At 37.8% G+C, this 25,137-nt stretch overlaps 1 protein-coding gene and 1 long non-coding RNA gene across 5 annotated transcripts in view; one reads left to right on the forward strand and one right to left on the reverse strand.

Moving 5' to 3' along the window:
• The first annotated feature begins 265 nt into the window (after positions 1-265).
• Positions 266-25,137, forward strand: part of LOC136241909 (5'-nucleotidase domain-containing protein 3-like) — a 67,399-nt gene continuing 42,527 nt past the window's right edge. Inside the window, exons 1-16 of one of the 4 annotated variants that reach the window (XM_066033297.1) lie at positions 266-506; positions 1,041-1,222; positions 1,778-1,852; positions 1,911-1,966; positions 3,538-3,625; positions 4,993-5,064; positions 5,122-5,178; positions 5,539-5,599; positions 6,402-6,504; positions 6,890-6,994; positions 7,377-7,461; positions 7,520-7,606; positions 8,438-8,491; positions 8,552-8,638; positions 9,037-9,101; positions 9,153-9,467. In XM_066033297.1, coding sequence (XP_065889369.1) covers positions 374-506; positions 1,041-1,222; positions 1,778-1,852; positions 1,911-1,966; positions 3,538-3,625; positions 4,993-5,064; positions 5,122-5,178; positions 5,539-5,599; positions 6,402-6,504; positions 6,890-6,994; positions 7,377-7,461; positions 7,520-7,606; positions 8,438-8,491; positions 8,552-8,638; positions 9,037-9,101; positions 9,153-9,351 — 1,509 coding nt within the window. In that variant the 5' untranslated portion in view covers positions 266-373 and the 3' untranslated portion in view covers positions 9,352-9,467. Of the gene's footprint in view, positions 507-1,040; positions 1,223-1,777; positions 1,853-1,910; positions 1,967-3,537; positions 3,626-4,992; positions 5,065-5,121; positions 5,179-5,538; positions 5,600-6,401; positions 6,505-6,889; positions 6,995-7,376; positions 7,462-7,519; positions 7,607-8,437; positions 8,492-8,551; positions 8,639-9,036; positions 9,102-9,152; positions 9,468-19,939; positions 20,186-25,137 lie in introns of those variants that run through there. The other 3 variants (XM_066033296.1, XM_066033298.1, XM_066033295.1) reach the window with 3 other exon arrangements.
• LOC136241609 (uncharacterized) lies at positions 18,424-19,690 on the reverse strand. The gene is made up of 2 exons (XR_010694358.1): positions 19,416-19,690; positions 18,424-19,364 (listed from the first exon to the last, which is right to left on the reverse strand). It is a non-coding gene; the product is annotated as an uncharacterized lncRNA (long non-coding RNA).

Genomic DNA, 25,137 nt, shown 5'->3' on the forward strand with positions numbered 1-25,137 from the left:
ACTGAGGTTTGCACAATAAAGTCAAATAACTTGTGGTGGGGTTAAACTGCACCTTTTGATGCACTTGGGTGGATTGTATAAGCCAAATCATGTTTTACAAGCATGTTAACTCTGACAACTTGATGATCTGATTGGTGTTACCTGTTTTCTGTAACACGCTACAAATTTTGAATGCTATAATAGTCCAGATCATACTTTTCCCTACTCTATGCAAAGGGGCGGGCGCTACCTATAAAAATACGAATTCTCGGATTTCCGTAGATTCTACAGTGACACTTTATTTCCATAATTATTTTGAAACTTTCAAAACCGAATCTGTATCACTTTTGGCGTCCTTCTCCGCTTCTCGTCGAAAGCTTAGTGAACTGTTCCAATGTTCAGAAGGATAACAGCAGAATGGAGGTCGATAATTAAGTTCGTACGATATTTAGGTTCTACTTCTGTGTACCAACGGACCGCTAGTGAGATTCGCTCGTCGTACGAAGCACGAAGAGAAGGAATATTAAGTAAGTTGAACGTGGGGGGTAGTTTAATATGACATGGCGATGCTTAGCGCTAGACGGAGGGGCGTCCCCCTTCCCCCCGAATACTTGTTTGCCTACCCCAATCATATTCACCCATCTAATCTAGTTATTAAATGACTCGTGATAGGCCTTATTTATTTTGGCTTGACTTGACTTATGAATGCTAGCTCATGCAGAGACCAAAAACGCGTTAGACCATCAGTAGACCTGCATGTCTGTTAAGAGTAGCTCCATTCTCTGTGTACTCTTGATCCAGTCATGATGTTCCCTATATCCTTGCACACACGTACTTGTATAGATAAATTAATTCCATAGTGAGCCAAAAAGAATATTTTTCTTCAAATTTAAGCTGACTGCTTTGTATATACATGCCAATCTTCTCATTTGTTGTGCATTGTAATTGTAATATTTATGCATGCCAAACCCAGGCCATGGAACCCCTCCCCAAGATCCTTGGCAACCATGCACGCTTTGGTGACAAAACCAAAAACAATTGTGTATGGTTTTCCTTTTTAGGGGAACTTTCAGCAGAAACTGCACATGTAAATAGAAATGGAGTATTTGTCAACTCTGATATCATGATGAAGCATATCGACGTGTATGGATTTGACTATGACTACACCCTGGTCAGTTACAACAATGAAGTTCCCAAACTGATCTATGATCATGCCAAGAAATTGCTTGTGGAGAAATTCCTGGTAAGCTTATTAATTGGGCATCACATCAGTAAACATAGTGCAGTATCATACAGTACGGTAGTACCGGATTGTGAAGATTTTGTGCTTTCCCACAAAGAAGCCATGCCTTCACAACAGGTATAATCAACAAAAATTCCCATAGCGTGACACAAAATGCTTCCAGTAAGTTGCGCTGATTGACATAACTGATTGAATGATGCCTTCAGAAATGCTAATTCAATAATGGCTGAAGTTACAGACTTGATCTTTTCCATTATTGGATATTGCTTCAGCTCAACTGATGTCTTTTTGGCATACTGATTACACACATCAAAGACTTACCTAGCTTTGTCCTCCTTTGTGTCCTAGTTCTTTTTGCTGACAGCACAAGGTGGCGATTCACAGTACTTTAGTGTTTTGCTTATCACGTGAAAATAAAATGGAAATTTGCACGCTCCTCTAACAGTTGATGTAAGCAGATTGGTTTTAGGCTAGCGTCAAGTATTGTGCATTGTGTATATAATTTTGGAAATTCGGCATGATTATTTGTCTAGGTAATATTTTTTTGTTATGCAGTATCCAAGAGAGGTGAAACATCTTCAATATGACCCAAACTTTGCCATAAGAGGTTTACATCTTGATGTGAAAACAGTGAGTATATTAGTGATGAGTATTCTACTGCAGTAAGCTGTGTTTATGTGTCCCGTAGGGATATCTGATGAAGGTTGATGCTAACAATCATATTCAACTTGGATCAGTGTACAGGTATAGCAAACCTTATTAACAGGATTACTGATGGGATCAAAATATGGTCTCAACAATAACATGACCTTGTGTTAGCTGTGTTTGTGAATTGGGACTTACTAGAAGCGTGGCCATTTTAATGCTTATTAAAGAAGTGGTTGCTAAGAGAGATTTTGCAGCAGTGTAGGGGTAGAGAACAACACTCCAAATTAAGTGGGAGGGAAAGCCACATGGGATGACTGTCAGTTATATAGGAGGCATTTAAAACCATTAACTCCACAAAGCTGCAGACTAGCATGCAACACTAAGGAGGTCTGGGAGGCATGCTTTCACCAAATATTTGATTGATTTTCTTTGTGATTGAATCTGATAGCATTTTTGGTGATACGGTATACTTGAATAAGATATGGTACTGCTCAAACGTAATGTCACACTCGCTGGCACTACTCAATTGTGAGTGATTAAAAACCTTGCTAATTAAAGGGTGTGGCACCCATTTCCTTCGTGAGTATTCATCTCATTTTGTGCGAGTGTGACATTACTTTTGAGCAGTACCGTACTCCTATAATATTATGGTGATGACTAAGATGCTTTACAAATCTATTCATCATTAAATGAAAGAGTTAGACACATACACTTGATAGTGTTAGTGCAGCAGATACCTATAGCCAGAAAGTTTGGCGGGAGGAAAGTTAGGCAAATTTGGCAAGTGAATGATGTTTCACCAAACTAAAACCCACCAAACCGTTTGTCCAATACAGATCTGTATTAGCTCAACAAATTCGCCAAACTTTGTTCTCACTAAAATCCTATCACGAAAAATTTGCCAAACTCCAAACTTTCCAGCTATACAGTAAATTGAAAAAATTGCATAAGCAGATCAATTTACTGTATAATATTTCTAGTGAATGTTCTATTAGAGTAGTTAGGTGACTATTAAAGTATCTCAATCTTGTGTACTCCCAGCACTGATTCGCCAAGTATTCCATTTTTGCATAACCTTTAGCACAAATTCAGCACGAATCAAGGCAAAGTAAGTTGGTCAATGAGTAAAAAGAAGTGCTTTACTTTAGCTTCTGGACATTGGTATTTATAAGTGAGGGGCACTGTCCCTCCATTCTTCAAAGTGATGCTATTTTTTCACCTGTTTCAGTGTACATTATGTAATTAATAGTCAGTGCCTTATTTCTGACCTAGTCTACTTTCTTCGTACGTACAACTTAGAGAATAGAGATCATGTGATTATGAGGCTACCACTTTTCAAAACTATCACAAATGGCTATACTGTAATCAAGAGTTCATATTATGAACTCTTGCTGTAATCTTGAAAGTTTGGACATTTGCATTTTTCACAAACCTAGAAGAAATGTAAAGCTTTTTGTGATACGTGATACTTAAGTTTCCATTGGAAAGGACCAGTAAAAGAACTCATGACAGTTAAATTTGTGAAGTGTTATAAATCACACCGGCTATTTGCAAGTGTTTTCTTGTGCAACCATTTCCAGATTTACAATAAATATAGAGCAGTTCATGTTTCTGTGATGAACTATAGTACATCATGAACAGTGGTACATGTGTATTGTTATCTGAAGGGGTCATGAAGCTGTGAATAATGAGAAGGTCTTTGAAGTTTACAGAGATACACACTTGTCAATGGACCTCTTAGATACTACTCAAAAGGTAATATGAACAACATGTGTTTGGCTTACATTTTAAAGGATGATCCATTGCATTGTATATATCTATGCATGTTTATATGGGTATTTATCTAGGACAGAAATACTGTATAACAGGAATGATTCACAGAAGAAAACATTCGCGAATGATCTACTATTTCCTCATTCGTGAGAAAACATTCGCGATTTGTTGCATAAAGTAATTAATAATTGGGCGTGCATGCCCACAACGAATTAATCTTTTTTCTATGAATAGGGAATGCTTGTCTATATGGCTGACTCCGACATGTTGCGTACTACGCATACTAGTAGCCATGCATGATCGCTGTTTCGCTGGAGAAGTAGGCATTCACAATAATGAGCATGAACGGGTGGCACTAAAACCGAGGCTAAGACATGCCATTCCGGCACAGTGAATCGCTGGGCTGCAATTATATTTGCCCATTTAATAGTACTGATTTTTCCACCATCACTGAAGTTTGCATCTCTGTTCGATCACACGCCACGGTCCTGTGCCTCACTAGCTATACTGTCACGTATATATAGCAGTTTAGCGAGTAGCTACCTGCTTATGCACTCGTTACATGAATTCTAGCTACATCAACTGATCCATTTAAAAACTTTTAATTGTAGGAAAAATTTTGCAAGAAAACATTCGCGAATGTACCTAAAATCACGAAATTCGCAATTGTTTTCTTCCGCGAATCATTCCCGCTATACGGTACATGTTTGTGTCTACATATATTTGTGTTAGGGCTGTGCAATTGTCATTAACAAGTGATTAATACCCAGTAGTCACAATTATGCAATTTATTTAATTACATTTTGTATAGTCTGAGCTGAATGCCTTCATTTAGAAAGATTCACTCGTCTCTCTTTTGTGACTTTGAGGCTTTATTTGCTATCATTACTTCTGATACAGGTTGGTTTTATGGTGATAGCAATTGGATAAAGTTGAATAATTATTATTAATATGGCTTTTGGCAGTAGGTTATAAGGAGAATGTATACTATTTTTGATTAATTGATTGTTTCATAATTTTGCAATTGTTGCACATCATAATTAGCACTAATTGTATAATCAATATAATCACACAGTAGTGATGTGCAATATCAGGATTTTTGTTTCGATACGATATCAGTACGATATTGGGGTAAATATCGAAATTTCGATTCGATTTTCGATAATTTTTAATTGTGTGGGTGGTATAATTGCGTGGGCTGCCGATATTTATAAATATGCTTGAAATACAATTTACATACTAAAACTATTGCATAAAACTAATAATAAGCCTAGAAAACTGGTAGACAAGTTTTTAAAGCCTTAATGCCATCGGTTGAGTGGTGACTGCTACATGTGGTTATACACTAGGAAAGTCAAATGAAGTACTTTTCTGACTTATTCTCCTTACCTGAAGTGACTCTCTATTGTGACCTATCTCAAGTGAGTACTTTATTTACTGTGTGTTAATTTCTCATATATCTTGTGGTTTTATTGTAGCTCCTAATTGATAAGGAGATTCCTTTTGGTCCTGAGTACCTTTACAGTGATGTTAAGGTACTTCCTCATTGTGTTGTTTATATTAATGGTATTGAGAGTGTGTGTGTAGCATTGTGTGTAGTGTACTGCACATAGTACATATGTGTGTGTGTGTCATGCACATACTGTAGGTGGCAGCAGTAGTCAAGTAGATAGCATTGTTCAACTGCCACTGCTATTGTTGTTTCTTGTGGAGCAAGAACACTGCAGTCAGATTAATGGAACCTGACATTAACTGTCTACGTTTTACTTAATGAGTATTATATAGGTGGGGCATACCAGCTTGGCTTTTGTTTTGGTTTCATGCATGTGCTCCCAGTACAAGTGTACACTGTGTATATTTGGTCATTTGTCAGTTACAACATTCATGTTCTACAGACTGCAGTGACAGAAACACATAAGTCAGGGGTGCTATACAATGGAATAGTTTCTGATATCGGTGAGTTTGTGCTTGTATAAAATGACAGTACAGTATTTAACAACCCTTTAAAAAAAAAAAAAAAAACCCTAGTGTATTGAATGCTCTATTAGAGTGTTTTAATGTTACAGAGAACTTTCATTATGCAACTGTCTAGGTCATGGGTGGATCTAGGAGACATTGTTAGGGAAGCTGAAGGGGGCAAGAAGTTTGGGGTTTACTTCACTAAGAGGAGTCTTATCTTCTGAGAACTTTTTTTTTTTTAAATTAGACTTCCTGGATTTGAAGTTTGGATCATTTTTTGTAGCTATTTAGCTAACAAAGTGTATGCTGTGCAAAGCTTACAAATGTTAATAAGCCTAAACCTGCTTGATGCCAAAGTGTACTAAGGTAGTATTGCAAAATTTTTGACCGATGACATTAGAATTGTGACTGTTCTATTAGAGTAGTGACTGCTGTATTAGGGTATCTCGATCTTATCGTAAAAATGCAAATTTATCTACCTCACTTTCCTTCACAGCGTACAGTTCATAACTGCAACGTGTACAGCTTATAACTGTATAGTGCATTTATAACTGTTGCCTTCTATTTGCCCATTGATTTTCTGTACTTCTTAATACAAAGCATGATACTGTGTCAGTATAGTCCTGTATGTCCAAAGGGGGCAAGAGAAGGGTCAGGTAAGTTGGCTTTGTGGTTTTTGTATATAGGTGACCAGATGGTGTCATTTTGTGGATCCATTCTAATTGTTTGTTTAGCTACATTAGTTTAATCCCTTTTGTTGCTGCATATAAGTACACTATATATTTCACACATGACATAGGGAAGTACATACATGACTGCAGTGAAGTGTTGGACCTTCTTCAACACCTCAAGTCAAACAAGAAGAACCTCTTCCTCATCAGTAACAGTCCCTACTGGTTTGTGTAAGTGTTATACTCACAGATGTTCAGTATCACATGATCCACTATGAGTATGAAAACCTGTCTAATCAGTAGTCACCTATCCAAACCATTTCCTGGGCATACAAGGATGCAGGAACTATTCAAAATTAGTCCAGCCTTTATTTTCAAAATCGATTGTGGAAGGTGCAGTGTTTAACCAAGTAAATACAATATACAAAATTACCGTCCTTATACAATTTTGAAAGCTATAAATCAGCAATTTTTATGTGTATGTTTGATTATTAGAATAATAGTAAAGCATATTAAAGTCATTATTTTAATTTTTATTATCCCAAAGGGTGGGATAAAATAAGGGGACTGTACCAAGGTTTGAGTGTTTAAAATGTCAATTTTTGTGTTTCAACAGTGATCAAGGAATGAGACATCTGACAAACACAACTGACTGGGTGGAATTGTTTGATGTTGTTATTGTGCAAGCACGTAAACCAGACTTCTATTTTAACACATATAGGTTGGTGTTACTTTCTAATAACTAGTGTTGTTTTAGTACAGGTTCTCATTTTAGTTTAGTTTAGTTTTGGACTTTTAGAACCAGTAGGAAAAAACGTTTTAGTTTTAATTTAGTTTTAGTAAACTTAAGATGTAAACTTTTAGTTTTGGTATACAAAAAGTAATTATGCTTACTAAAATAGGTTTTAGTTTTAGTTTAGTAAACTAGAACAAATATTAGTAATTTAGTTTAGGTTGGTAAATAAAGGAAATCGAGTTTTAGTTTAGTTTAATAAAATTCAGTTAAAGCTTTTAGTTTTGGTACACTAAAAATTTATGCTTACTAAAATAGGTTTAGTGTATGCTAAAACAACACTAATAATAACTCATATTAACACCCCCAGGCCTTTTCGATTACTGGATCGTAGTAATGGTAACCCAACCTGGACCAAGGTCACTAAGTTCACTAAAGGCCATGTTTATCAAGAGGTGAAGATGTTTGTATGCATAAGTATGCAAAGTTAATTATACTTTTTTTTTTTAATAGGGAAACATTTTAGACTTTGTTAAGCACACCGGATGGAGAGGCAGTCGTGTACTCTATTTGGGAGATCACTTGTACAGTGACCTTGCTGTATGTGTTATGCATTGTGTAATGATTGTATACTGTCACAACTATGCCAACCTCTTGTCACTATGCCAACCTCTTGTCACTATGCCAACCTCTTGTCACTATGCCAACCTCTTGTCACTATTCCAACCTCTTGTCACTATGCCAACCTCTTGTCACTATGCCAACCTCTTGTCACATCATATGTCATCTTAGTCAGTATACACTATTCAACTTTGTGTATGTTCCAAGCAGTGTTGGGAGTAATGCGTTACGTAATATTATTACTTTTGTGGTAACAAAGTAATATAACGAAATACGCTATAAAAACAGGTAATAGAACGTAAGTTACTTTACTTACAAATGTAACGCGTTACCTAAGTAATATAGTTACTGTAACGAGTCTAATATTACGTAATATTATTACTACAAGTAACGAAGTTACTAATCTTGTTATTATCCTCTGAATAATGCCTAGCCACAATGAAGTAACAAGGCCTACTGAATGAAGCTTATTCACCAGCTTCTTACTTATAACCAAGATTTTCACATTATCCAACAACGCAATCATGTCATGTGATAAGGTGGTAGTTTCACACGTGACAGCTTAAGGCTGTGGATTATATTAATATAATATGTAATATTATTACAGTTACTTTATTTTATGAGTAATATGTAACTGTAACTAAATAGTTCAGTTGCAAGTAATATGTAACTAGTTACTTTTACAAAGTAACTTGCCCACCACTGGTTCCAAGGTACACATGTAAATGCTATAGCTAGCTGCATATGGCATCATTGCTATATGATCGCACAGTGAATTGCCTGCACAATTCTATACTATGTTATTGATAGGATCCCACATTGAAGCATGGCTGGAAAACTGGTGCTATTATTCCAGAACTGCAGGTAAGAGCTTTGACAGCAGCAACACATGTTATTTGTTTATGCATTTTCATGTACATACAGACTGAAGTTGAGAAGATCAACTCTACTGAAATGAAGGAATACCTATCCCAGTTACTAGCTAATGAGTTCTTGTTTAGTGATCTCCAGGTATACATATTTATGTAGTTAACCAAACATTCATGTTATGATACATGCTCAAGCATCTGTAACTGTTTGATAAAGGAGCTGTGTATTTTCTAAAAAATAACCTCTTTTTAGCAGACTGTGAATTAATCCATGTAGTAAAATACCACCATAGTAACAATAAATTATTTAAATCAGAAACCCACTTTATTACATCAATAATGGATGGTGTGTGTAGTCTTGTGTGGCCAGACCACCTTTTTTCCCTACCCAACACAAGAAAAAAAGTAGTCTGGCCACATGCAAGACTATGGTGTGTGTTGCTTAGTGAGGAAACATTCATTATGCTTGTCCATACTGTCATTATTTCAATACTTTGTAGTTTATAAATATCTAAATACATACTATGTGACGTTATATAGCGTAGCAGTGATGAAGAAGCAAGAGAGACGATGAAGCAGTGGAGACTACAACACAAGACCCTGAGGTACAGGGTGTAGTTATGATGAAGTTGCCACCACAAATGTATCCTTTTCAGGGTCAACATGAAGGAAATGTTCAATCCACGGTTTGGTAGTCTGTTCCGGACAGAGAAAGCTCCAACCTACTTCACACGCTGGCTTGGCCAGTTTGCACACCTGTACACCTCCAAGGTGCAAAACTTTATCCAATACCCACTGGACTTTACCTTCTATCCAAGAAGATTTGCCTTACCTCATGAAACCCCATTTTACTAAATGTTTGCTCTTACAAAAAAAATTATGCTTTTTATATTTTATAGTTATATTATAAAGGTACACCTGTACTTGGCTGTGATCAACACTCATGTCTATATATATGATGGCCAAACTTATATTGTCAATACTCATGAAATACAGTATTATATACATGCATGACACTAAACTGTGAAAAAGATTGTGTGGGTGTGGCCTTCAAAATGCCAGGGTTTGACAAATTTAACATAAACAATGGTGGCCAAGAAATGAGGTTAATAATGACAGCGCTATAGCCTTGAACTACTACCACTAAAATTGGTTAGCATTAACATTATTACAATGTCAACCATATCATGGCCTCCACATTCACAACCCAGGTTTTTATAACCAAACCAGATAGCTACCCTATAATATCTGGAAGCTGGGATATTTGATTTGAGATGTTTAAATCCATGCCAAAGCAACCAATAATTATTGTGTGGAAAAGGTATCCAAGTGTGGGGGAATTACATCATTCTTTGTTTCAATATAGTTTAGAACTATTATTATTTCTTCTTTGTTATGCAATTAAGTCATGTATATATATGAAGGTTAAGATTATGCAGCAGGTATATTTTTATTGCCATAGGTTAATTGAAAGGTTGTAGCTATTTGAGTACTGTCCTATGGCATGGGCTTATGTTTTTAAAACACTATTACTTCAGTGGAAGAAAGACAACAACTTTTCTCTGATTTCTCAATCCAAATAGCAAAGTGTGTCCTCTGTCAAGACTTCAGTGCAATCCCTCCTGTCAGGTACAGTGATGTCAACATATCATACAGTACGATGGTATTGTATAGTAGGGACAATGAATGCTGTATAGTAGGGACAATGAATGCTGTATAGTAGGGACAATGAATGCTGTATAGTAGGGAAGGTGTGGGCATGGCCCGCGATAAAATAATCACCCAAAACCGCCTGCCTCGATTTTTCCTCACAATGACATGACAATAAAATCAAGCCCAAAAGTGCCTTCAGATTGACCCAAAATGTTTTTGTTAAGTTGCTACAGAATTTTTTATTTGACAGAATTTTCCACTGCCTGCCTGATGCGTTCAGTCAAGCATAGCAGAAAAGTGGGTAGTGCTACCATATGGCTAGCCTAAATATTTCAATGGGCAAATATTTTGAGGTTGCATGAGCAATGTTGATAAAAATAAAATTTTTGCAGATTTGCAAACACTCCCAAACTGTATTAGACTATATGGAGGTCTAAATATTTCAAGGCTAAACTTTTCACTGGTAACCCCCAAAACCGCAAAATCAGCAAAAAAAATCCCCACATTCAGTAAGACGGGTTGCCTATTTAGGGCGTGTCCCTTGTGTAACGCGAGAAAACGCGACTTTCCGTTTTACGCATGATTACAATGTTGGTCAAGAAATCAACAAAAAACCCATTTTTAAAAATAGTTTGACAAACGTTTTTGGCTCTTCAAAGGTACAAGATGAGTTAAAATCATCCAGTCTATCATTCTAAGTAGTAGCAAAGTCGTACAAAGAATGTTTTCAGCGAGTTTTATCGCTTTCCAAAAACCCGAGATTGAGAGAAAATTATCTTCTCGTTCAGCCTTCACCTTACACGCTGGATATGTTATAGCTCGAACCTTTCTCTATAACATACTTTCTGTTCTGAAGGCTGGCTAACTCTTGCTTGCTAACGTTAACCGAAACGTTCATTTTCTCCAATAGCCGTAATACATTTTTGACTTAGCGAACTCGGAAAGTATGTGGAAAATTTACGGTAAAACGACCACGCCTTAAAAAGGCAACCCGTCTATATGGTACAGCCCACTGGCTACTTTTTTCACGAAAATATTTCAAATTCACTTACGAAGAAACCTTTGGCATATTGATAAGCATATAATGCGTGTGCTATTGTGTTGCCTTTTGTCCTTGAATCCTTCTGTACCAGTGAAGGTTCGATTCTTCATCAATAGTAGGGCTTCCAAATCCTTTTTACGGGTGTGGCAACATTATAGTCACGTAACGTGTACACCCGTGGACACATGTTGTAGACATTGCAGTGCTGAGTGAGCTGTTCAATATCATCAGAGGCAAGTGTTTTGTTTTTAGCAAAGTTAACTGAATTACTTGTGTTTCTGAACGTTTGCTGTGACTGTACCAAGGCACTGTCAGTGTTGGGAGTAACGCGTTACTTATGTAACGCGTTACGTAATATTATTACTTTTGTGGTAACAAAGTAATATAACGAAATACGCTATAAAAACAGGTAATATAACGCACGTTACTTTACTTACGAATGTAACGCGTTACCTAAGTAATATAGTTACTGTAACGAGCCTAATATTACGTAATAGTATTACTACAAGTAACGAAGTTACCAATCTTGTTAGTTATCCTCTGAGTAACGCCTAGCCACAACGAAGTAACGAGGCCTACTGAATGAAGCTTATTCACCCGCTTCTTACTTATAACCAAGATTTGCACATTGTCCAACAACACAGTCATGTCACGTGATAAGGTGGTAGTTTCATACGTGACAGCTTAAGGCTGTGAACACAAAGTAATATAATATGTAATATTATTATAGTTACTTTATTTTATGGATAATATGTAACTGTAACTAAATAGTTCATGATCAGTTGCAAGTAATATGTAATATGTAACTAGTTACTTTTACAAAGTAACTTGCCCAACACTGGGCACTGTTCACTACATGCAGTCGTGCCAGGATTCAGACTTCTAAAAGGGGAAGCTCCACTCATAATGGTAGACTCCCAGCAATGTTTCACTGTTAAATCTTATCGTTGAGGCCTTTAGAAATGCAACTGAAGCCTGTAACAGTTGCTTTAGAAGTTAAAGACGATATAATTATTTTAGAGGTGCTTATCACAGAAAGATAGCAGTTTCAAGTGATATTTGAAGTATTATTGCTGTAAACAAAGGTAGAAGTAATTGTTTTGTCTTTTAATAAGTGTTTCTTTGACTGATAATTATATATTTAGTTTTATTGAGAAGAAAAATTTGTCAGCAGTTAGACTCAGTCAGGCGTCTGCCAAATGGAGGTTCTAACCCTTTAAGCCCAGCAGATCCACTCCTGCACTAGCTGCTTCTCTTATTCACTTCATCATTATCCAGATTGGTAGCATGCTTTCCTTCATGGCTTTCTTTGAGTTTCTTCACATAATGTGTTAAGCAAACCGCCACATATCATGCAGTACGGTAGTACTGTATATTAGGGATCATGCAGTTTTGGGCTTTCTTGCCCAAACATATCACCCTAAAACTGGCCTCAAATTTCCTTCATAGTAGCTTGGTAGTATTGGTTAGGCATAGCCAAGCCCAAAAATACTTCAGAGTGACCCCAAACCCTTCCAACAATTTTTTATGGAATTTAAAAAATTTCCTGAATTTTCTACTGACTAACTAACTGATGCCTTCAGCCAAGCATAACTCGACAATAGACAAGGCTACAGGCTTGATTTTTTCACTGTTCGACGCTGCTTCATCCTGAGGCATGCCTTTTTGCCAACCGCAGTACATACATTGCAAGTATCATGGACCTACATTTGTCCTCCTTTGTGTTCCAGTTCTTTTCACTGACAACGCAAGGTGTCGATTTGCGATAGTGCAATACAGCTACCCTCTGGCTGTGTCATGCTTTTCGCCCACATTTTCTGTAGTGACTGGATTCATTGCAGAGAAGTTTCTTGTACTGTTCTTTGTTTGTAACACTGTGTAACGAGTAGAGCATAGCTACAAATGAAGCGTAATGGCCACCTCACTATTCAGTGCGTAATTGATTATTGGGGCGCGTGTTCAGACGTAAAATTATTTTATGAAATGCCTGGCACCATTCTTTCTTTTAATGTGGTACACATGGATTCAGTAGTCATAATTGTGTTATTAAAAAGTAAACAAAAAAGTAGAAGGAATTTTAAGCTGGATTAGAGATCAAAGAACAAAATAGCAGGGAAACAAGGGAACATGCAGCTAAAAAGTTGTGAAGCAAGGGAGGTTGCCTATACCTGCAGATATACTAGTAGACATGTAATCCTATGGTTATAGACTGAAGAGTAGGGATTAGATGTCCACTAGTATATCTACAGGTATAGGCAACCTCCCTTGTTTCACAACTTTTTAGCTGTTCCCTTGTTTCTCTGGTTTTTTGTTCTTTGATCCCTAATCCAGCTTAAAATTCTTAATTTTTAAGCTCCCATCATTTTACACCTCATAGCTCTAATAAATTCAGGCAGTTATAGCTATATTACCATGTAAACAAAGTTAGTACTACTTGCATGTAGTAGTGCTATCATTAACTATAATTGTGTAATATTGTGACCGGTTTTGTGAAAAGGGGTATTCCCACACACACATCCAATTTACCAACTTTAATGATTCATCAGTAGCTTCCGACAAACTGAAGGAAATTAATGACATCAAAATCTGGTCAATAGTTAGCACCAACATTGCACCTAAATCGATAAAAAAAATTAGTTCTATATAGCTCCTATATTATATGGATGAGTGTTAAAGACCTGTTTACAAAATCCAGTTAAATTAATTTGCACTACTATATGGTGTGTTTAGTGGTCATGAACTTGCAGAAAAAGTTCACAAACAAGTATAGAAATTTTAAACTAGAATAGGGACAACATAGTACCACAATAAAAAGTACTGTAACAAGCTGGATTGGAGTAGTATGCAATGTCCAATTGCTGTAAAACAACAAGAAGCAAATATCTCTATGGTACTTATTGTATGCAATGCTTAATTGTGCAGTTGGTACATGTACTGTAATACAATGCACCCACACATTCTCATACACTTTGCACACACCTATATTACAGTATAAACATCACACAGACTACACACAAATGCCGCACAACAATGCTATTTCAGATGTCTAATAGTAAGATATGTCACTGTGTGTTTGAGGCTTCATGTCAGCAGGCATGTTTACGGTAGGTGTAAAACATGCATGACAATTACTGCTATTTTAAAAATCATATTCGTGTTAAACTGCTAGAAAGGTTGATGGGTTGTCTTACTGCTCTACTCTTCATTGTTATCCTTACTACAGTCAGTAAGGTGGTAACATCACTTCACTGTTCTGATCAACAACTACCAGCTAGTGGTGATGATCTCCAATAAGTCACTACCGTACAATACTGCCTGGTTGATGACTGTACCATCATGATGATCGATACTGGAGATAAACTGGACATTGTCTACACTACTGATACTCTGCTTGTTACTACCTCAACAGATGACCACACCTTTGTGGTGATTGCTACACTAAAAAAGGAGCTGCCTTGTACTAAACCCAACAGTAGGGCTATAAATTACCACTTTATTCTGGTAGTGTTGTTTTCAATACTAACAGTAGTAACCAGTGGTTATATTGCATTTGTTCATATGCTGTTCAAAGAGATGTGCAATCTATTTGGAAAGTTATTAATGCTTTACAGCATTACCAGTGCATGTACATTTGCTGCCATTGTAACCATGCAGCTTTTGCGCTATCAAGTGGCATTTAACTCACAAGGATTGTGCTATTTCACAATTCTTACATTCATGTTAGCTAGTGTCAGCCTTGAAGTGTTTGCTACATGTATCATCAATCACACTGTATATGCCATGCGTTGCACCTACAAGTTAAAGCCAGCAATGTCAAAGGAGAAGTCAAAGTGCCACTTTAGATCCTATATGATTTACGAACTTGTTACAATGGTGATTGTTGTGGTCCTTGTTATAATCTATGATGTGGCTACTGGCAATTACAAGGAAACAATCCTACCAGATGATCACTGTATTTTGCATCTGTATGACATCCAGGTCTACAATACATTTCAGATAGTTGCTCTTTCTACCAGCATCAACAAAGTGATTCAGATTGTTCAATACGTGGCTATTTCTACTATATAAGTATCAAGTGAGCAAGAGCCTTAAGGATGCTGAGATTCAGCAACAACGTCTTTTTCATAGGATTACTGCTGCCATGGGTGCAACAATTGGTTTATCATTTTTTGTGTTTGTGGTCCAGCCCATATTTAGTTTGACAGCACCAACTGTGAATGTGTCAATTTCAGCCATATTTTTCATGCAGCAGAGTATGATCATGGTCACTCTCACATTCACAGAAAAAATGTATCAGCTGTATGGAAAGTGTCTTTCAAAAGAATAGCCTAAACTAAGATAAACTTAATTATTATGTAAATATAAAAAAAAATATTTATCACTGTACAGTTTGCATATCAGTGTACTGATACATAGTCACCTGTTAGTACGTATCTCTATTGTATGCACTGTATAGAGTTCCATAAATTATAGCTTTTAATGCACTGCCAGCTGATTTTTATTTATCTATAAGGCTTTACAGCACAAGCGATGAAGGTCTGTAGGACACCTGGTCCTACAGCCTGTTTAAAGTTATTACACATGTAAGTATGTTTGAAAAGGTGGAGAAAGGAGAAAAAATCCATGATTGGACCTGCATGGGCAGCCTTGAACCTGCACCCATCTGATTAATGCTCAAATGATTGCAGGAGTCTGCCAGATGGTCAGGATGTTTTCTCCTTGTCAAATGTATCCATATAGGAACCGCGGCTCAGAGAGTGTACGTCACAATTATTAGTATGCATGCTCCTTAGCCTATAGTGAGACTTTGTTAGCCTTAACACCAATAAAATGTACTGAAAAGTAAAATGCAGTGAAGGGTATACTGGTAGCTATTAGCTAGCCCACTGGCAATCCTTAGCAAAGTACAACTGTACTTACATTACTTATTTCTAGATCTGCCGGGTTAGAAAGCCTGATCTTTATAACTAGCTACAAATTCTAGCACCATAACCCACAGCATGGGGTCATATCAGAAGGTAACTGATACAGATTTTACATTCATAGACAAAAGTGGGTGAATATACGTAGCTGCCTTCATAGATTGCAAAGTACCAAAAGACTACAGTTTGCTAAATGGCGGAGTTGGTATAGCTACATATTATACTGAAGCTGATAACACTAACCAATTAAACCAACCAATTGAATCATGATTCATTCAAATACAAAACCCACACTAATCACCTCGAAGTTCAGCCCAACATAACTGAAAACCGGGCCGGACTGGAATGCTAAACTAAAGCAAAACCCACAGCAAACTGGAGATGCAACCCACAATCAAAACAAGGTTTTAGAAGAACTGTTGAGGAAAAGGAAGCTATACTCTGGAACAGAGTTGTATGATTATAGAGCATTTTCATTTCCATGGTAACGAATGATGACGTATAGGGCACACCCACGGTCGCCATATTGTTGAACCGGAACTGGATCGTGATTGCGGATATGGCGGCTGATGAATTGCCATTAAGTGACTATGCTCGGGAGTTGTCTATCAGTAATAAGAGGAGGTACCTCGAGAAGCTATCTGGAATTCAAGACCCGTATTTATTCCACCCTCTGAATTGATGAAAGGCGTTTTTCCACCTGTCACGAACACAGATATCTTCAACTACTTGGTTCTGGGACACAGCTTTTGTACTTCACAACGGTTTAAAGCTCATAAAAGTCTTGATGCTACAAGTACTTCCTTTGCGGATTCGTGAACTACCTGGGTTCAAAACGATTTGACAAAAAGTTTGCTGCAGTGGCAAAGGTAAATTTTAGCTACACATGCAATCACTTCACTTATATGTACTGTAGTTGAGACACTCCCAGCGTGCTAATGATCCACCAGTGAACACTTAGGTGACATGTCAGCATGATGCAGGTCACTGCACCTGCATGGCAGGCCTTGGTGAAGTTTGTTCCCATGTTGCAGTTATTTTATTTTATCTTGAATCGGCATCACGGGTTTCCACAACTTGTACACAGATAGGTTGTGTGTGGAAGGGGCCGCGCTTAGTGGAAACGATACCTTATACTCGAATAATGGACATAACATTTACGAAGCCTAAAGGTTCTATTAGCTGCAATAGGAAAAGGAGAGCACATTTATACAATGACTCATTGCCTGATTCGATGAATTTGTTATCCAGAGATAAATAATTTCTCCTCTAAGGCTACTAAGTGGGGGTGTGAACACGAGACTTCAGCAAGGTCAGCATATGTAGACATCATGAAAGATGTTCACACTGGCTTTGTTTGCAAGGAAAGTGGGCTTATTATTAGCATCACATATCCCTTCATTGGGGCTAGTCCGGATGGTAATATCCAGTGTGAATGCTGCACTGGAATAGGGGTACTGGAAGTCAAGTGCCCTTATTGCGTTCGTGATGTTGAACCATCATCAGCTCCCTACATTCAAGATGATGGTAACATTTTGAAAACACACATGTACTACTATCAAGTACAGACTCAGCTCTTTGTGTGTTCTGCTGATTTTGTAGTTGCGACTTTTCGTGATGGTAATGCAAGCATCTCAATCCAGAGAATATTTCGAGATGAACACCTGATCAAAGACATAGTTGACAAAAGTTCTCATTTTTTTGAATTATGTATTCTTCCAGAACTGCTGACAAAATGGCATTCTCGAGAACAAGTTATGCCAGTACAGACTGCAGCAGCTTCAGCTTTTAGTGATACTTACACTTACTGCAAGGAAGACAAGGGCAGTGAGATGGTTGGATGTGACAATGATGATTGAAAATGGTCAATGGTTCCACCTCTCGTGCCTTAATCTGAAGAATCCTCCACGTGCCAACAAGTGGTATTGTGCAAACTTACGTCGTAAGTTGCTTCAATTTACACGGAAGAAGCAAAAGAAATAATGTTATTATATTAATGTACAGTTACAGTATTTGTCATGCAATGATATTAATTATTAGGAACTACAGATTTACTACATAAATTATTTAATGCTGAACAAATAATTATAATTTTGTCTATAGTAGCTTTTTCTCCATCTTCCTTAGGTTTCACAAAGTCTATGGGGATACAACTCATCAGAATAGAGTATCTCTGCCTCGTAGCACCTATCACCCTCTCAATGTGTATACGGACATTTCCCAGTTGGCGAGTTTTCTCAAGATATTGTGGAGACAACTGCACACATCCACATGTGAATGCGGGTATTTGTAAAGTTGCCTGCATTCTGGCAACATCCTCATCAATGTCAAAACCACGGTCAGCAAGGACAATGTCTCCCGGCAATAATTTTGAAAGAAAGCCACAGTTGACAGTCAAGTGTTTATCACTTATTCTTCCTCCCCAAGCACATGAAACAAAGGTAGTTACTCCTTGTGGACACATTGAGATGAACACTTTAGCAGTGTTAGCATGTTTATATTGCAACCATGTTGCTGACTTAGCTACTAAATGAGATGGTGTTTCAATCTTTATCTCATAACAGTCAACAATTGCCACTACCTTAGTTCCATAGCGGGCACAAAGGCAGTTTGGCATAGTTTTCCACAGCTGCTCCTTCTCTGGCCATTTTATAAGCCACAGCAAACGTACCATCATAACATCTAGTGTTGCATGGAATGAACGTGACACAGTAGCTAGTGATACATTCAATCTATACGCTAGGTCTTGCAGTCCCAGATTAAGCCTCAACTTTAAACTTTAAAAGAACTATGAGGAATGAACACCAGTAGAATGCTCGTTTCTCTCCATTACAAAAGGGCTTCATCACAAACTCAAATGTTGACAGCAGCAGTGCGCACTTGGTCAGCCCAGTGTAGTAATGTACCTTGGAATCATCTGACAAAAAAACCTTCTCATTGAAAAAATTCCAGTCATCTGTCTGAACCCCAACATCACAAGTCTGAGGTGGAGTTGTTTGCACCGTTTTACTGTGACACAACACTCCTCGATCAGTTTGAGTACCCTCATTAACAAACACACAGTCAGTATCTTCCTCTGATACTTGTGCAACAACACTGGAAGAGGCAACAGAAGATGAGGTTGCAGTTTCCTCCATTCTTTGCCTTCTCTGTTCAGTTCGTATTGCCCTATCACTAGCTGCTTGAAAAGTACTCACATTGACCTTGTCATGCCCTAGGTTAATACGTTTTCATAACATATGCTGGTTTACCTAAATAAAATGAATTAGTACAGCACAACACACCTAGCTTGTAGCACTTACCGCTTTCAAAATGATTACTGCAAACAAACATTTTCTAAACATGGCAAATCGTCTCTATAACCAAACTCTTCTCCTTTCCGTTGTTATTTCCACCATTTGAGATCCTTGATTATGGTTGGTAACTTGTGAAACGAGCAATTGTTCCTTCCAGGCTTGCTACTGTCACTAGAACAGCCAACAATAGCACAGTTAACCATTGCATTCACAATACAAACGCTGTAAAAACAACAATCACTACCGCAACGTGGTTCAACAATATGGCGACCATAGGTGTGCCCTTTACGTCATTATTCGTTACCATGGAAATGAAAACGCTCTATAGTTGTCACGTGTTGCCATAGTTCCTGAAATAAGTCTGCTTTTGATACACAGAGAAGACTTAAGGTTTTATTGGACTTAGAAAGGAAAGGGGGGCTACAGCCCCCTAGCTCTCTCCCTAAATCCGCCCCTGCAACATGCCGTACTGTATGATATGCGAAAGAATCAAGAGACTAGAAGCATGAGAAGAATACGAAATCTTGGATTTCCGTAGATTTGACAGGACACGATAGTGCGCGCGAAAGTGACATTTTGAAACTTTCAAAGCCCGAAAGGCGAAACTGTGGTACTTTTGGCGTCCTTCACGAGACACTTGGTGATGTTCAGGAGGACAACAGCAAAATGGGGGCCGATAATTAAGTTTGTACGATATTTAGGTTCTACTTCTGTGCACCAACGGACCGCTAGTGAGATCCGCTCGTCGTACGAAGCACGAAGAGAAGGAATATTAAGTAAGCTGAAGGTGTGGGTAGTTTAGTATGACATGGCATATAATCTATGGTGCTTATGCACCTATCAATGTTACGCCCCGCCTGCAGCAGGTGGGGATTTGTCACCCAAGCTCGTCCCCAGGGTAGGGGCATTTGCAACACGAATATCTGTACTTTTCCATACTGTTGTGATTCCCGGTATAATTAGTAGGGGATTCGTAACTCAAAGTTGTCCCCAGGGGTGGGGAATTTGCATTCTCGCATTTGCAAATCCCCACCTCTGCCCGACCGGGGTAGGTGGGGCTTGACATTGATAGGTGCATTAGTAGAGCTGGGCGATATACCGGTATTGTTAGTAATCTGATATTTAAGTCACACCAGTTTTGATATCGCCTGTTGTTTTTTTTAATGTCTGGGCACCTGTGGGCTTGTTTCATCCCATATTTAGAAGGTAACCAGACATGTGACAATGTTTATAGGCAGGTGCTGATGTAGTCAGCTAACCAAACTATGTAAACAAGTTTGTTTGTGGTAATTTGTACCTGAGGTTTGCTGAGCTACCATGGGTATTTCGTTCTTTTGTTGAGGTAAATGGCAGTTACTTTACAAGAAATGGCTTTACCATTAATACCATGATATTTAGTAATACCGTGATACTTTTTATGGAAGGTATACCGTTTGCTATTTTTCAATACCGCCCAGCACTAGTGCTTAGCACTACATAATCTATGGTACTTAGCACTACACGGAGGGGCGTTCCCTTTCCCCACAGCCTCACGCTTTTTCTCAGCACAACGCCTGCTCCGGCTTATTTTACCATAGATTATGATATTACCGTATAGCCTAAATATTTCGAGGGGGAAATTTTTTGCAGTTTTGGGGGTTACCAGCAAAAATTTTATCCTTAGGCCTCCATATAGTCTAATACATTTTGGGAGTGTTTGCAAATCAGCATTTTTAGCAACACTGCTCAACCTTGAAACTTTGCCCCTCGAAATATTTATACTATGCCGTACGCAAGGAAATTTTGACGTAAAGAAAAATTGACGAATCAATTTAATACATACAATCCAGCTACAAAAACATACACATGTGAGCTAAAGCAATAATTATACTAAATATACAGTCAAGTTGGAAGGGAGATGCTGGGAATAGCAGGGAAGGATGAATACAGGGTAAAGAGGAACTGGTAGGTACAAGTGGAAGAGATGAATGGATGGTAACAAGAGTTCATAATATATATATATGTATACTGAGGAGAGTGTCCTATTCTCATACACTCCTGTAGAAGGGTGTATCGTAAAGTTATGATGTAGCATTTCTGAGTTCGCTCATTTTTCTTTGTATAATTAATGATGTCCTTAGTTGAACATGGCATCAATTGAACACATGCCTAACAACATCGCTAGCAACCAAGCTCTAAACGTTTCTCACCAAACTACAATCGTTCCTTCATGGGTTAAGACCACTTCGTAGGCATTTCTTGCTAGGCCATTCACGAATACGGCTATCCTGAGCGTCGTGGGTGTGAAGTGGTGCTAATGATTCTTGTACTTTTACAGATTTCCATACATCACAAACCACAACATCTTGTCGTTACGTCATAACTTCACGATACGCCCTTCTACAGGGATATATGAGAGTAGGACACTCTCCTCAGCATATGTATTATGAACTCTTGATGATAATCATTGGAATAGTGTGTAGCATTAAAGTCAGAAGTCAATTTGTAAACAGATAGATCTGGTCCAGAAAATGCTAAAGGTCTACTGCTAACTGTAGGTAGATGATAAAGGGCCAATTCTAATGGGTAGTGAGCTCGTGTCTCAAATCATGTGGTTGCCCAGCTAGCTACAATTTCTTAAATTTTGTCAGAATTTAGCTAATTCATCGGAAATATATCTGATGAAGTGTGAATTCATCAAATTTTTCTTACATCAAATTTTCCTTGCGTACGCTATGATATAGTTTTCATTCAATAAGCCCCATGTGGAGAAAAATGCGACAGTGCATAAACTTGTTTAAATTACTTAAGGCCTTATTTATTTTAGTGTGACTTATGAATGGAGCCCCTGCTTGGCTGTGTGTATCATCATAGATACTTTAGCACATGCCTAGACTGCATGTTGCGGGGGATCAAGTCACCACCAGGTCTGGGATTTTTTTCTGCATTCTTCAACATTTGAGTTATTCCCTGTATTCATAGGCTTTAGCCTTCTCACAGGTCCCTAGTAGGATAGCGTTTAATAAAATAATACTACACCCCCAGGATTGGAAACCTCACTTTCGTCACCTCTATCCACACCTCCGTTGGCACCTTTCCATTGTGAGCACCAATTAAATTGATTATTTCCATGTGCGCTCTACAGACAGTTTGTGATGGCCCACACCGTGTCTGTTCCCGACCCAGTTGAAGTTGTTGACAAGAAACACTAATTTTTAGAAGTTTGCGACAAAGTGTTACACTCGTCAAGGTTTTCAACAGACTCTAGTAATTGCAGGTTCTTTTGTGAATCAGCAGAAAAGATTGTTAGTATGGAGAACAAGGAAACGGCAGAGCATTTTTTCCAACAATTTACAAAGTCGTATGGAAAACCTTTTTGGAAAGACATTAAAACTTTCAAAGTTATGGCCAGCATTCCAAAAATATTTGCTATCAGATGGAATGGAAAGCATTTTGTGATACACTGTCCTTGGAAATGAAGCCACTGTTTTGGCAGTACATTACTGAGGAAGTGTTCAAGAGGATGCTTTAAGCAAAGTCAAACCCGCTGGCCAGTCTTCAAGCACAGGTGAAGCTGTTGATAATGACGTACAAGATAAAGTGTTAACATTTGAAGAAAAGAATGCAATTAACTATTATATTGTAAAGTAGCTACATTCTAAAGTTGTGACAAGGAAGAGTCACATGGATGCATTGCTGCTATCACAGTCTGATATCCCAACTGGCCTGGAGTCCAGCCAATGGACAGAAACTGTAGGACTGACACACATTACTGAAATGTTTTATTATTGTTTGGTAGCAATTGAAAAGGTGTACAAAAGTTGCACACATGGCTAGCTGGTTGAGTGATATTTAAGTGAACAATTGCAGACAAGATGCTGGGTGATGTAGATGTAAAATTTTATTGAGATCTTGCTATTGGAATGGCTCCTGTTGAAGTTTGTGATGAGCTATTACTTAAGGTAATTGATTTATTTTTAACCATTCGTAGCCATACATTCACAAATGGATTTGTGGAAAAAATACAAACAATCGAACAAAAAGGGTACGCGAAAATCAAAAGCATTGAGAAAAAAAAACTATTTTAGTGTTTTGTTTTAGAATTATCTAGTACAACTTCTCTTTCCTATACAATGGCCTTTATGTTGGCATTGCCAATAACTCATAATACTTGAGCCCCCTTGATCATTCAGCATTGGGTTGTCGTTTACTTTGCCCCGCAGGTGTAAACAACTTTAATTTTTTTTTCTTTTTCCAGGGGTCCTGGCAGATCTTTTCACTTAGGAAATACCCAACCCCAGGCTGACTCATTATTACAGGAACTAACTCCGCAAATGACGAAGCTGCAGAATCTTGTCACATAATTATTACACTATAAAGATTTTATGTACCTGTAATTGAAATCCCTTCTTGTGCAAGATCACTTTACAGGTTTTGCTGCTTTTGTTGTGGAGTATAGCCCTCTCTGTTGTCCACTGATTCTTTCCAGTTGTTCATATAGGCCATAAACTTTTCACGTAGCCACTATCTTACAAAATTATACATTCAGGCAATTCCTTGACTAAAAAATGATCCATACCATTACTCTGAAATCTTTTTAAAATCTTTTCTCCCAGTAACCTCCATCCAAGTTGTCAACATTAAGGCAATCAAAGAACTTGTTACACATTTCAATAAACTTTGCTATTTCTTGTGCATGTGGTCCATCATTTAACTTGATAGCTTTTGACACAGTGGAACTAAGTACCTAATTTAAACAATGTGTAAAAAAATCATTACGCTATCAATTTATTAAACCTGAGCCTCAAGGTCAACCAGCATCTTTGAGAAAGAAGTCAGGCTTATATACTCATACCTCAACTTGTGAACCATTGCAGGTCCTTTGCCAGTTCCCATATTGCGTTTGTACAGATCGATGACATGTTGCCAACTAATTTATTATCCACAACACTGCCAAAACAAAGTTGGTTACTACATAGCATGACAAGCACAATGACACATGTACTAACTCACAGAGGCCTTGTTGAAAAACAATTTCTAATTGTTTTGATCAAGTGAGGTGGATCACTATATGTATCGCTGGTCTTCACTGTACTTGTTTAGTTCTGTGTACTTATCAGTTTGAGATTATGTGAGCAAGTGGTACAATCTTCGTAGCTCCATCACATGTACATGGAAGTACACAGAACCCCATAAACTCTAGCCCATGAACTGCTTCCCAAAAGGGGAAAAGCTGTGAGCCTTTAATGGACTCTACTGGGAACTGAGCATAACGGAAGGTTAAACGAGATGTTAATCCTTTGACCACAATAAACATGACTGACTTTGCCAAATGTAAATTGCTTTCACTATCCGAATCAGAATTTGAATACCTTATAAAGTCATTGTTAATTTCACCTAAACCTGCAAATCCAATCAAATTGCCAGTATTCTTATCAAACACCAGTCCTTCTTTGATGTGTATTTCATCGAACAACAAGCCTACCAAATTTTTGTGATTTGGGGATTCACCTAACTTTGCATGCTCCTTTAGCTGGCTGTCAGTAGCATCAGAAAACCCAGCACCAGTTGAATTAAAGTGGGTATAATCGCACAAAGCATGTTCGGAAGGTAAACACAAACACTTCGAATTTCTTAATACCTTATAAGCACCACTACTGCATTGGTGTAGGTATATAGGCACCATTTTATGAACAGAGGATGCCAACAAACTCCTGTTCCTTTCTGTATAGCCTGATGCTGTTGCCTC

This window comes from Dysidea avara, chromosome 12 (assembly GCF_963678975.1).
Source record: "Dysidea avara chromosome 12, odDysAvar1.4, whole genome shotgun sequence".
NCBI classification, from domain to species: domain Eukaryota; kingdom Metazoa; phylum Porifera; class Demospongiae; order Dictyoceratida; family Dysideidae; genus Dysidea; species Dysidea avara.